The sequence below is a fragment of the Meleagris gallopavo genome, chromosome 2 (genome assembly GCF_000146605.3).
Source record: "Meleagris gallopavo isolate NT-WF06-2002-E0010 breed Aviagen turkey brand Nicholas breeding stock chromosome 2, Turkey_5.1, whole genome shotgun sequence".
NCBI lineage: Eukaryota > Metazoa > Chordata > Aves > Galliformes > Phasianidae > Meleagris > Meleagris gallopavo.
In genome coordinates, this window is record NC_015012.2 from 9,816,567 (window position 1) to 9,830,082 (window position 13,516).

Here is a 13,516-nt window from a genome sequence, read left to right on the forward strand (position 1 = left end):
CACAGGGACAGACAGTATTCATCAAATAATGCACTCAGTCCTATGTGGAATGAGTTAATCAAAGATGCTCAGCACCATACTATTATCTGTCTCTGGAAAGTCTAGAGATAAAAATTAATCCTACTCGGTACAAATCAGATACAAAAATATATCCTCTGAAGTAGTGCAGAGGAGATCAGAGTAAATACATGCCTATATTCCAGATGCAGCATAGGGGAAAAAAAAGAAGTCATTATTGTAGTGTTCATATTTTAAAAATGTATTTTAAGTTAGGAGATTGAAGCAATGTATAAAGTAGCATCTAGTGCCTGCCAGGGGCTTCAGCCCTATAAAAAACTTGGAGGAGAAAACTTGAAAGGGAAAGCTTGACAGAGCAGAAATAAAAAATGTGCTGCGGGGCCTCTCAGTCATGTTCATAGATTTGGACCATGCAGACTTAATGGCAAGCAGCTAAAACCTTTTGAGCGTAAAGATTTTCTTTTTAACATTACATCTTGCAGACACACTGTTTGCAGGACTGCATAATGAGGAACTGTTGTCTACTTCAGGACGGAAGGACTGATGTCCCTGTCACACTGCCTGGTTGGCACCTTTGCAGGCAGCAAGCTTCATCCAGGCTGAAATGCAGGTGACTGTGGCAAATTAGGGCTGGGGGATCTTTTGGCCATCAAAGTGGGGAGGTTTTGACATATAAATGGTTACCCTGCCATCACAGGATAACTTAGTTGTATGCTTCTTGTTTCCACATTAATTATAACTCACATGGGTCTGTTAGTGCTGCCAGGCCAGTGGCTTAGCATCCCACTGCTCCTAAGAGATCCATAAACACTTGCTGACATACCTTTACCAGGCTTCTTCTATTTTATTAAAAACATGGTTTCATTTAACTTCTCTCAAATAATGGCATGTCAAAGGAGAACTACAAAAGCCTGCAAGCCCTTCCAGCTGATGGTAAATTTCTGAGTATCTCCTGCCATCTTGTGGGTTTACATGAACTTTCACTCTGCTATTTGTGACACAAAAGTTTTGCTTGTGGACTCGCTGACTACTGAACACCACTAACCCTAGCACCCTCTTCTGCAGGAAGTCTGCAGGAAACCTTAGTGGGACTGCTCTAAACCTCTTCTTGTATGTTGGAATGGCCCAGTTTGAATTTATCTAATCATTATTGGAGGAAGGTATCAAAGGACACTAAGGTTTCTTCTACTTTTGGTCACGCTATGGAATGCTCAACTAAGGAGAAGCTTGCAGCAGCACTGCCTCTATATTCAGCAGATTTACCAGAGGTTAAGTAAGGGAACATAAGGTTGAAAGCCAAGGACTCAATCTGCAACACCATCTAGCTCCATTTAACCCCACCTAACCCCACCTATGGCTGTGTGGGCAGCCTCAGTCAAGTCTCTGTTGACAGAGAAAGAAGCTGGTAACTTCTGAGTGATAATCTCATATCTGTTCTTTCTTAAAATGCCAAGCTCTACATGGATTCGCTCTGTGTAAATAAAGCAAAAGCAACTGCTGGAACGTTAACTTGGCAGTCTCACAGAGCTGGCTGGTTGTGCAATAGTTAAAGCACAGCAAAGCTGGCTGTAGCAGTGGGAGACTGGAAAGTCATTGTGACTTGATGTCACTCCTGATGAATGGCAACCATACCTTCAAGAAGACATAATAATTTTCACACCCATGCATACCATCAGCCCTGTTGTTTTTTGTTGGGATTTTTGGGTCTTTTTAGGTAGTCATCTGAAAACGGCTTAAGGGTTCGTTTCTTTCAGGCTACTTCACTTGAGATCTTCTGCAGATTTTGTATCATTGATTCTACAAAATGGAAAATCTCCTTTCAGCTATTCAGAGCTTTAGATTTGCTCAGTTTAAAAACACAGAAAAAGAGAGAGATTTCCTGAAGACATTGGTGTGTGATAATACACAGTAAGAGACTGTCATGTCTTTAGCGTCAGAACTCTTTTCAAGTGGGTTTCATTGGTGCTTTCCAACAGCAGGGAAGCCATGTGGTCTTGCCTGCCATTCCAGAATTTAGAAGGGAATATTTTGGTAAGCATAGATTTGTCCACTTATTCCTCTATTACTTTTCTTCCTTGATGTTTCCAGACCTAATACTGTTCCTCTGTTACCAAATATCCTCTCTCCATATCCTTAAGCAGTGAGCACTCAAAAAACGGTCCCAGCACCTCCAGTACTTCGAGTACACTGTTCAGGTGGAGCACCAGGTGATTGATCCTCCTGAATCAGGACTCAGCTGCAAGAAAAGCTCCATGTACTTCCCAGGGCAGCTGTTCCCTGCAGACACAGCAGCACCATGCATAGTCCCTGGGCTTTTCCCTCAGCCATGGAAGCCTCGGGTCAAAGGAGCAGCTGACACCCATCCCCACTAGCTCTCAGCCTTGGCCACCACCCTTGTGCCAAGCCCTGCACTCCTCCCTGCTAAGGCTCTGCTGGTTGAAACAGATTTTTTGCTGCTGTCATGTCAGCTTCTTCCTGGTCTTTCAGGAATCCCCAGGGGAATGCAGCTTCTTTCAGTCTTTCAAGGCTCCGCCTTGGCAGGTGGCTGGACTGGGCCAGCTCTTCCCACTAAGCTGCCCTGGGTTCAAGTTGTGTTGTGAGGGCAGTTCCCCTGTCTCACCCCTGGGTGCGTGCTGGGGCCAGCATTGCACATTCATATATATCATATATGTCTACAAATACCTGAAGGGAGGGTGCAGGCAGAGCCAGGCTCTTCTCAGCGGTGCTCAGTGCAAGGACAAGAAGCCATAGGCTCAAACTGGAACACAGAGGTGACCCCTGGCCATCAGGCAGCAGTTCTTGTACTCATTGCCCCAAGTCTGTGTCCTTTAGTTCAGGACAGGCATTTAGTCCATCCTTACTGAGCTCTCACCATTCCCACCTGACTGCCAACCTGCTATAAAAGCAACTAGAGTATCAAGTTGCCCAAGTTATACACAGAAGAGCAACACAGCTGGTGAAGGGTCTGGAAGACAAGGCACTTGAGTGGCTGAGCAAACTGCTCAACTGTTGTTGAATCTGGACAAGATCCCATCACTCCCTCTAAATTCCTGAAAGGACATTGCAGTGTGGAGGATGTCAGTCTCTTTTCACAGGTGACAAGTGAAAGGATGTGAGGCAATGGCCTCAAGTTGTGCCAGGGAGCGGATAGATTGGATATCAGGAAGAATTTCTACACAGAGAACTGAAAAAGGCTGCCAAGGGAAGTGGTATCCCTGGAGGTATTAAGAGACGTATGGATGAAGCCCTTAGGGACATAGTTTGATGATGGGACTAAGTAAGTCAAGGTGACAATTGCACTTGATGATCACGAAGGTTCTTTCATCCTAGATCATTCTATTATTCAAAAGATCTGCAACCAACTCACAGACACCACAATTACACCTCCTGCAGCCTCACCACCATGCTGAAGGTTGCTCAGGATACCTGTCCTGTCCCAGGGCTAGAGAGCAGCTACTGCTGCTGTCACAAGAAACTAAGTGAGGACAACTGAATGTATCCCCCACTGCCACTGCAAGGAGGCTGGTTGGGCTGCTTGGCCCAGATCCAACAACATGTTCTCAGAGGCAACCAGTCCTACCTCTTGCTCTAAATCCCACATCAAAGCCCTGTGACTGGGAGCAGCTGCCACAGTGTGAGCACCATTCACAAGCCGACAGGCATTTCTTTTATGGGTTGTTGGTTTCTGGCAGTGGATGGCCACAATGGCCACATTGTTCCTTTCTGTTTATTGATGTTTAATGTCTCCAATGCTGTGATTTTGCTGGGCATGAGTTGAGTGTGGTAATAAGAAGTTAACGATCCATATAAAGGGAAGGGGAAATGACTCACTCCCGTGAACTCCAGGCTAAAAAGTAGAACAGACGAAGCCAAATAGTTTGGTAAATCTCATTATTTTAGTCCATTTTCATTACGTTGACCTGAGACAACAAAGATGGTGGCCCTACAACTACCCCTGACCATCCCAGTATGCACGTCCCCTCCATGGCACATCTCCCAGCCCTGAGCTGGTAGCTGGTACGCCTTGGTTTGCTCTGCCACCTGCCATTGTGCTTTCTGTGGCCAGCTCATGTGGGTGGGGGACAAGCTGAAGTGCTGTGCAAACTGAGGGAATGAGAGATGCTGCAAGCAGGATCAGCACAGAACACTCTTGTTGGTCTTGGACGTAAACCAGTGCCACCCAGCACTACCCAAGGACATGCCCTGCATGGTGTATCCCTGCTTGTGACTGAAACGCCCCAGGGCTGCCCACTGCTCTTGAAAACCTCCTGCGGGCCACGACCAGTCACAGAGCTATACCTGGTCAGAGGCTCTGGCCACATCTGTGGCTCTCAAAGCTGTCTTTGCCTGCCACTGAGAAGGAGGGAGGGAAGAGCAGGAAGGAGGGGAGGGAAAGAGGAAGAGAGAGAGGGAGGGAAGGAGACTGTATTCGGCGGCTGCCTCCAGAGAGACCAACCATCAATGCGGGAGAGCTTCACAATGTCCTCAGCAACTTCCAGGACCTCGTTACCCAGCGGCCTGGCCGTCTTTACAACTTTTCCAGATGTTCTCTTCATCCCCGAAATGGTGAGTGCCAGCTTTTCCCTGGGAAGGGCAGATGCTGCTCACGGGTCCCCCAGCACTCTTAGTGCTGTGGGTGTCCAAGGGATGACTCTCAGCAGACAGCATGTGGTCCAGGGGCCCAGACAGGTCCCTGAGCTGCAAGCATCTGGGGGCAGCCCCCAGCTCTCCCTTAAAGAAAGTCACAAGCCCAAACTGGGGGCTCTGTAACTCCCTTCAGTCTGGGGGGGTGGTGGGGTGGTTGTGGCACCTTTAAAAACCTTCCGTAATTTGTTGTTTAACAGATTTGCAGGGCTTGCTGGTGGTTTTAAGGCAGATAGTCAAATTGAGCCAACTGGTAGGTGATTTTTAGCAAGATGCATACAAAGGATAAAATGCTTTCTTAAAGCAGGGAAATAACTGCATCAGCAAAAAGCTTCAGCTGCTGAAGCTACAGTTTTTCTGGGCTGGAGGTGAAGCACTGGAGTTGGGCATGGGGCTGAGTGAAGGGTGAGTGAGCACCTTGCTCCTTCTTATATTCTTACCAAATGGAAGAAGATCAGTATATTAAAGGATTTGGCATAGGCAATTAAATGCTGTTGCTGTGAGCACTGACTGAAAGTTTCAAGGAGAAACCTTTTCCTGTGTCCTCTGCTGATGAAATTTGCTCTTCTCACATCAGTTCAAGAGGCTTTCTCCTATGCCTGAGCACCTTCATCCAGCACTGAGTGGTTTGGCTGCATACTGTACGACAGAGCTCATATGACTTCATACCTAAGTTCAATTTTGCCATCTAGAACCAAAGTCTACCCAGTTCACATGCCTGGGATTTAGAGAACTGATTTTCTCGTAGGGATAGCAGGCAAGCAAAAAGGAATTGGGTTAAAGCAGGGTGTGGGGGGAAGCATTTTGAATTGTCTCTACAGCTGCTGCGAAAGGTTCTGCCCGCAGCTCAGATGACTACATCTGGGTGTTGAACTCTCATTTGCATTCTGTGAGGTTGAGTTTAATTCTTAGCATATATTTTACTTGAAGAGTTTTCTGCATATCTGGACAAAATCTTTCACTTGGGTCTACATGTAGAAGCTGAAGCAAACTGAAAACAGATTTGCTTGTATTTTGAAAGGCTACTTAAAGTTAAGTTTTTCTCAGACTGCAGTCATCAATGTGCTGTGAATTCTTGCTGAAAGCCTCTTGACCCAGTCCTGATTTTTACGAGTCAACTGAACAGCAACACAATAAAATCAAAAAGTCAGCAATCAAATCATGTCAAACATTTACCCGAGTGAGTAATCACATCCCAGAGAAAGGAGGAATGGGAAACCACGAGAAATGAGAAGTCACCAGTGAATTTTCCTCTACAAAGCTGGGGTGACATGATTGATGTAGTGCTTTCTGAGTGCCATAAATCACAAACTTCTTTTTGACATGCAGAAGTACCCCCAAGGAAATAGAAATGCTATGATTGGGAGGAGTTGACACTTGGAGGCTGCCAAAGGCTTGAGGAGGGTATGCCAGAGATCAGAACAATCTTAGCTCTGAAGGTTAGCCAGGAAAATCAAGAGCAACTGCTGTTCAGGCATAAGCATGCATGGCAGCACTGCTTATATAGAATCATTTAGTTCGGAAAAGATTCGTCCCATGCTACCATCAACCCAACTCTACCAACTCCACCCCTGAATCGCATTTGTAAGCATCATGTGCCCTCACCATAGGCATTCAGCTTAAAGGTGATGACCACCTCATCACAAGGGGATCATGAGGCCACAGGTCTGTGCTGCTTGCGTCAGCGGGCAGGGCTTGTCTCCATTCCTTTCAGGAACCTACCACTCTGGGTGTGAAACAGATGTGCCCTAAAATAGATCTCTGTTTTCAAAACCAGCCTTTGCTAATAGCCTGAAGCAGGCTGTTGAGCACATCGAGGTGGGGAGGGGGGCAATGAACAGTGAACCCCAGAGGTGATGGTGCCATGAGGCTTTTGGGGGCCCAGATTAGAGGCAGATGTTCCCAACTATGTACTCATATTCAAGTAGGTGCTGGGAAGAACTCAAAGACCTTGCCAGACTATTGCCACGTACAGTGCTAGTGCCAGAAGCATGTATGGCTTTTTGCTTAGCTCTGGAGAAGGCAAGGTATTCCACACTCACTTTTCTCTCGCTTTTGTTTGCAGATATTTGGGGGCCTTGTCTGGATCCTCATTGCCTCCTCGAAGAATCTAGACAGTTCACTACAGGGCTGGGTGATGTTTGTCTCTGTGTTCTGCTTTGTCTTGACTGCTGTACTCCTGTTCCTCTACACGTGTGGGGTGCATGGGGACAGCAGCTCCTGGGTCACTTTGGTAAGTGCATGTAGCAAACCTCAGGACCTGTTTGTTTTTATCATTGGTAATGATTGTCCCCTTTTTTTCCTACTGCACTCTGAATCACAGCCTGGGATTTGCTCATGTGGGTTCCTTTTTCCTTTTTCCTCTGCAGCGTGCTCCCTTCTTGGGAATAACTGCATGTAATCTTTATTTTCTTAGGATGTCATCTGCCAGGAGACAGCAGCTCTGTTCTACTTCAGTGCTTCTGTGTTGGAAGCCATTGCTACCTCTGTACAGTCTACGCCTCAGGTATCTGATCAGGCTCTGATCAGTTACCGGGAGAATATTTCTGCCTCGGTGAGTGCCGTGGGTGGCCCCAAGGACAAATCTCGACTCACATAAACTTTTTGGAGGAGGGAGGAGGAAATCAGACCAGTTCTATTATGCACGAGTGTCTTGAAATGTGCAAAAAGTCAACAGAAATATAATCCATTACGATGTATTTGCACAGATCAGGAACTCATGCCATACAATAAAAAATAACTGCCTGATTTTTTTTTCTATTGTAGGTATTTGCATTCGTAGCTACTCTGTTGTATGTGATCCATATTATATACTCTCTCCGCCGATGGAAATCATCCTAATGATCTGTCCTTGCACGTTCAATCTTGTGGTCACCCTACAAACACAGAAGTTATCCGATAACCACAGTTTCCAGGCTGGGATTAGGGCTTGGTTTTTAATGTATATACCATAAACAAGCAGCTTTTTATGGGGAACCATGGCAATGAAGACCAAGAGCCTGTCAGAGAAACCTGTCTGCTGACACAATCTATTTTTCTTCAGTCTCCTGGTTGGATTCAGCTTGATGCTGGTAACCAAGGCCTCAGCAGAAAACCCAGCTTAAATTAGAACAATACAGTTGGATTTAAAATGTCAAAATCTCCCTGAATCCTTATGTACACCTATGCCTCCACAGTCTTAACTGCTGTTAGAGGAAAGCCTGAACAATGGTGCTACGCAGCGTGAGAATGAAACCTGGTCATTTTGGTTGACATGCATCTGTGTAAACCTCTTTGCCTTCCTCATTTGCTGTGCCAAAAGAATTTTCCATGCCATTTTTGAAAATGCCATTTGTGACCTGTGAGGAGTAAAGGCAATATTTAATTTGCCTCAGGTGCAATGAGCTCCCAACAACACCTGAAAGGTACTGCTGAATTACGAGGCTCAACTATAACCCCAGGAATTACTCTGCCACGAATCCATGAAACACAACTAAGAAAACATACTATAGATACTACAGCAGAATTATATGGATAATTAGAATAACATCTCAGATAAGCAGATGTAATTAGCTCTTGTCTTCAGCACATGACTGTTCTCAAATATACTGGCACTATGTCACTAATAAAGATGGATTTCCTATGATTCTGCAACCAATGGCCATTGTTGCTAACTTCCTCTTACAGTTGATGCATACAATAGCAGGGCAATGCCCAAGAATGAGGCACAAATCCAGGCATGAATAAGAGAATCCTACAATAACATGGGTTGGACTTCAAAGACCACCTAGTTCCACCCCTCCGTTGTGGGCAGGGCTGCCCCTCCAGCTCAGGCTGCCCAGGGCCCCATCCAACCTGGCCTCCAGCACCTCCAGGGATGGTGCACCCATGGCTTCTATGCACAGCAGCCCCAGTGCTTCACTGCCTTGTTAGTGAAGAATTTCTTCCTCATGTCTAACAAATCTCCCCTCTTTTAGTTTAACCATTACCTCTTGTCCAATTGCTACAGGCACAAGCTAGTGTCAGCAGTGATGTTCATCTGATCACATAATTTACTCCAGAGTATTATGTCAAGTGAGTTCTTTTAAATGGGGGAATTAGGCCCAAAAAAGGGTGTTTTCACATGTTACAGAGAAACCTAAAATGCAGTGGTAGCAAATTAGTCCTTCAGTCTGAATCTCATGAATAATAACAAGGTCTGCAGAAAGGAAGGGAAGCAGAACTGGACATAGAAACACCTCTGTTGTCTCATGTCTTGAGGGGACTTTTGAGGGTTGAAACTTTTCAACTGTGGTATGGAGAAAACACTGGATTCATTTTTTTGTCCTTCCTGAAAACCAGCCTGACCTGTTTTTTCATGTTCGTAACAAAAATGAGCTGATTGCAACAGAAGTAGGAAAAGAAATCCTTTTTCAGAGCAGGGAGGCAACTCAGGAGCTGTGTATGAAGGCACTACTCAATTCAAGGCACCAGCTGAAACTTGTTTCAGTATCACATCCTCATGGGAGGGTGCTGATGTCCCGCTTTGCACTGTTCTGAATGTAGCACAGAAACATCTTTCTGTCTGGGGGCACTGAAAGAAGCAAATACTTGGGGGTCACACTCTGCAGCTTGGAACACAATGCCTGTGTCACATTCCCATCCAGGTGTGGCCAACACCATAGCTCCAAGTGCTCCCTTATGTCTCCCTCACTTCTGCATCCCTGTGCACTACAACCATCCCATTTGCAGCCAGTGTGTCTTGTCACTTAGCCCTGTCCCCTCCCCACCTCACTCTGCTTTACTGTTCTTTTCCCTGCAACACGCCAGTTTGCACCAGTCTGTGCTGGTTCATTTGTCCATGCCCTTCCTTTGAGCCTGCCTGTGGGTGCAGGCTTGGGATTGGGAAACCTGGGCAAGCCTCTGCCTAGGACCACCATGGGGTCAAGAGCATCCATACAAACATCTTACGAAGCAGCACTTCACAGCACTTCAAAAGCACAGGGCTTTGAAACCCCCCATGTGGCCCCAAATTTAACCCCATGCAGCCAACCAGCTTGCAGGCAAATGAGTGTTCCTACACCAGGAACAGTTGGGTGAGAGAGGGAGATGCAGCAGAGCTGCAGGTGAGTTGCAGCAACAGGCATATTCCATAGAAAGAAAAACAGAAAAAAGCACTCTAAGATCTCCACTGCCTGTCACACCCAGCCCTTCCATCCTCTCTGTACAGTATGAGGTCTGTCATGCCCTCTAAGCTGGGCAGCTCACAACAAAGTTCACCCAAAGCTTCACCAGGCTGCTTGGACCACATCCATTTGGGATCTGGATGTCTCTATAGACAAAGATAAATTCCTAAAAAGCAAAAGTCAGGTATTTCTGGATCCTTAGCACCTGATCTCTAACATTCTCTCCATCTGCAGAATTCTCTTGAAGATGTAAGTCAATAAGAGCCCATATAAAAGTCATAAACCAGACTTTTTGGGGAGCACTTAAAATCCAGTTTCCTCAGCAAAACAAGGGTCTGCAAGCATGCACACTAGAGATCAGGCAACTATACTGTAGTTAAAAAACAAACCAGCCACTTGAAGGTATGTAAAACTTCAGGTCTTTTGATGTAAATAAGATTACAGATGTACATCATTCATTAACTATGTCCAGATTGTTATCTTGGTTGTTCTTGCTAAATTGAAGAATGCCTCAACTGTAATGTTAGTGGTTACCCAAATATTTGCATACAGGTATCTAAATTACCTTGCCTCCAGGGATGCACTGAGTTAGAAGCACTTACATTTTCTCCCAAATTGCAGAATTTGCTTTGTCTGAAAGCAAAGAACAGAGAATTACAACTAGCACCATGAAAAAGTGCAGGAGGGCCTGCTGTTTCTCATTTTACAGCAAGCTTTGCAGTGAGTGATGAGTAAATTGTATGCTGGGTAAAAACACCTATACAATCATCTGTATTAAGATGAATAATCTTGGAAAATGAAAAATCCACAAAAGCTAACTTCTGTAAAAGTATCAAGGTTTCACATGGGTCTGGAGTAGAGCCTGATTTGTGTCTGCTCTGTCTGCTTCTCTCCCTCCTTAGCCAAACTTTTGGACCATTCCCCACTTCTGATCATCACATGGATGCCATGAGCCCCACTCTGCTCTGTCTCTCATAATTAATTAAGCATCAAAACCCCATTAACTCTGAAGACAGCAATGAAAAATCACTGCTTCGGATGCATGGCAGAGCTCAACCACGAGTGGCTATCCTGTGGGCTCAAGAAGGGCCTTAAAACCTCCTCCAGCAGTTGAGTGACAGATCTCCCAACAACTGAGCTGATCTAGCTTCTAGCACCTACCTCTGCATACTTCAGTTGGAGATCCACCACATGAAGGGGTTTACTCCTTCTCTGAGAATAAGCTTGTACACATCACAAACTCTCTTTTTCCTTTAATCTCAACAGCTGTAACACTTTCTAAGCCCTGGACAGAGTCCAAGATACTGCTATTCTCAGTACCAAATTGGCAGCGATGAAAGCCAAGTCCTATCCCAGCACATATGCAAAGGAAAGTTCTGTAAGAAAGATGCGATTGCAGGTTTTGGGATTGTGCTTCCAACACCAGCTAAAATAGGAGATTGAGAGATTACTGTCCTCAGATATTTGGGCTCTGCTTCAATTGGGGAACTCCCCCACTTTCACAACTGTTCGCACAGATTCAGCTGTTGCCCTTCATCACTTTGCCTATCTCCTTTGAGCTACAAATCTTCTACCTTCTTGATTTCAGTTGCCCCACTACTCTGAAACCTGTAGAGTGAGATGGAGAATAGATACACTGACTCTCACTACTGCTGCTTTCTTCAAGGTCTCCCAGACATCGGCATTTTGCAAAAAAGATGCCAACTCCTCCACCAAATTCATTCTGAGGATTCTTTATTGCTTCCACAATCTTGTATTTTCAGTAGTTTCCCAAGAGTTTGTGAAGGACACACAGGACGTGTTGTTTACACATCTGCAGGAATCAAGTAAATGCATGCTTGAAGTCAATGTCATGGCTGCCTTCTTCTGTATGTTTCTAGCTGAACAGTGATCAGAAGAGTTGCGGGAAAGCAAACTGTTACTGAATGGTAACGGGAGCAGCAACATGACGGTATGAAATCTACTGTAGCCATCTTCTGAAACGTAAGCCTGCCCATTTGGCTGGGCTTTCACAGCTGCATCTCTGAGCAGAAGAGATATAGGTACTGATTTTATTTATTTTTTTTTTTACCATACTGTCCGCCTAACATTCGCCCAGGGTGATTTCTTCATTCCCTGAGCTTCTTTCACCTCACACCACTCCAGTTTAGTGTCTGGAACCTCATCCTCAGGCTCAGGATCCTCACGGACAGTCCCCTCGGGCAGTGCCACGACGATGGGCAGTGGGCCTTGCTCCTCCCGGAACTCCACCACGTAGAGGTTTTTCTGGTTTGCTAACTGCTGGTGAGTCTCCTGGGGGCAGAGAGAGAGCAGGAAAAAGACAAAACTATTTTTAAAAGTCTCAGGCTAATTAATATTACAAGAAAGGCTGTTTTGTTTCCTGCTTCTGGCCGATCCCAGTTTAAATCATCCCTAAGAAAACATTAACTTCAGGAGCAATGATGCATGATGTTGGTTTACTTGAGGTCAAATATATACACAGTGTATGGGGTAGGAAAAATGTTTACCAACAAACATTTTCAACACTGCATACGCTGAAAGACTCGTCAGAAGGATCCTTATGGATTTCAAATAAGCTAACAATAAGCAGCAGGGATTCAGGTAATTAACATTACCATGCTTTTCTAGAAGAAATTGATTCTGGAAAAGGTCTGGCCAGAAAAAGTGCATCTTGCTAATAAGGATGCACACTGACATGTTAGTAACATGCATTAATGCAGAATATAACATTTTTAATCACAGACTACTACAATATCAATCCCATCCTGCCCTCTGATTTAATTAATTGAACCACAAGGAATGTAATCTACCTGTTGTGTCAATCCTTTAAAGAGAGCTCTGGTAATATTAATCAAGTTTTTAGATCCAGTAACCTTGGCATACATGTCTTTAATGCCAATTAGTTTGCAGATGGTAATAATAGCTCGGTGGCAATGAAGACCATACCCTGTAAAGAAAAAAAGAAAGTATAAATTAGCATTACATGATTACTTGTAAGCATATAATAACTTAGCTAAGGAAAAATAGAACCAAGACCTCCTCTTATCTATTACCTATTAAGTTACAACGTACTAGTATCTTAAAAACGGTAAAACCAGTCTGGGAAAGCCATTCTTCCCGATTTTTGCAGGCGTGTTAACAAAGATCACATTCTTTTTGTAATAAATACACTCCATTTACCAATATACAAAACTGAATGAAAACATTACCACCTTTAAACTCAAACTATAAAACCGTTCCTGGGTTTTGTATTTTTTTGTTTGTTTTTTAACATCACAGGTTTAAGTAGCATTCTACTTTCCTAGAAGTGCCATTAACATATTAATAAGTCTTCTACAGACAACTTCCTCACCACTCCCGAGAACATTCAGCAAACAAAAGGTAATCTTTTTCTCCCACTCAGGAAATGAATGACTCTCCAGTACTTCCCCAAATTAAAAAAAAAGAAAGAAAGATTAGCAGAAAAGCAAGATCACTTAAGGTTACTTAAAAGAGTATTAAAATGAAGTGATTGCATGGGGAGATGCCTAAACAGAACCACACCACACCTTCTAAAAAACAATACCTACAATAGTTTCAAAACCGCTTCCTTTGCGATTTGAACAACTGCTGGTGACAGCTTTGGTAAATCCTAATGATGGTAAGTCTGACTTTAAGTCTTAGATCATCTATACAACATAGGGATTTGGACTCGTTTCCTACTGTGAAGT

The 13,516-nt window shown here is 44.5% G+C and overlaps 2 protein-coding genes across 2 annotated transcripts in view; one reads left to right on the forward strand and one right to left on the reverse strand.

The window, feature by feature from the left end:
• The first annotated feature begins 2,224 nt into the window (after positions 1-2,224).
• Positions 2,225-8,589, forward strand: LOC100539082 (myelin and lymphocyte protein-like). The gene is made up of 4 exons (XM_003203780.4): positions 2,225-4,584; positions 6,728-6,895; positions 7,079-7,216; positions 7,429-8,589. Exons 1-4 carry the CDS (start codon positions 4,138-4,140, stop codon positions 7,501-7,503), a joined length of 828 nt encoding a protein of 275 aa, XP_003203828.2. The 5' UTR covers positions 2,225-4,137; the 3' UTR covers positions 7,504-8,589.
• A 2,934-nt stretch (positions 8,590-11,523) lies between these two features.
• The window catches only part of MRPS5 (mitochondrial ribosomal protein S5), a 30,904-nt gene continuing 28,911 nt past the window's right edge, over positions 11,524-13,516 (reverse strand). Inside the window, exons 9-10 of the mRNA XM_010706616.1 lie at positions 12,617-12,753; positions 11,524-12,098 (exon numbers count right to left, since the gene is read on the reverse strand). Of these exons, the coding sequence (XP_010704918.1) occupies positions 11,874-12,098; positions 12,617-12,753 (362 nt within the window). The 3' untranslated portion in view covers positions 11,524-11,873. The remainder of the gene's footprint in view (positions 12,099-12,616; positions 12,754-13,516) is intronic.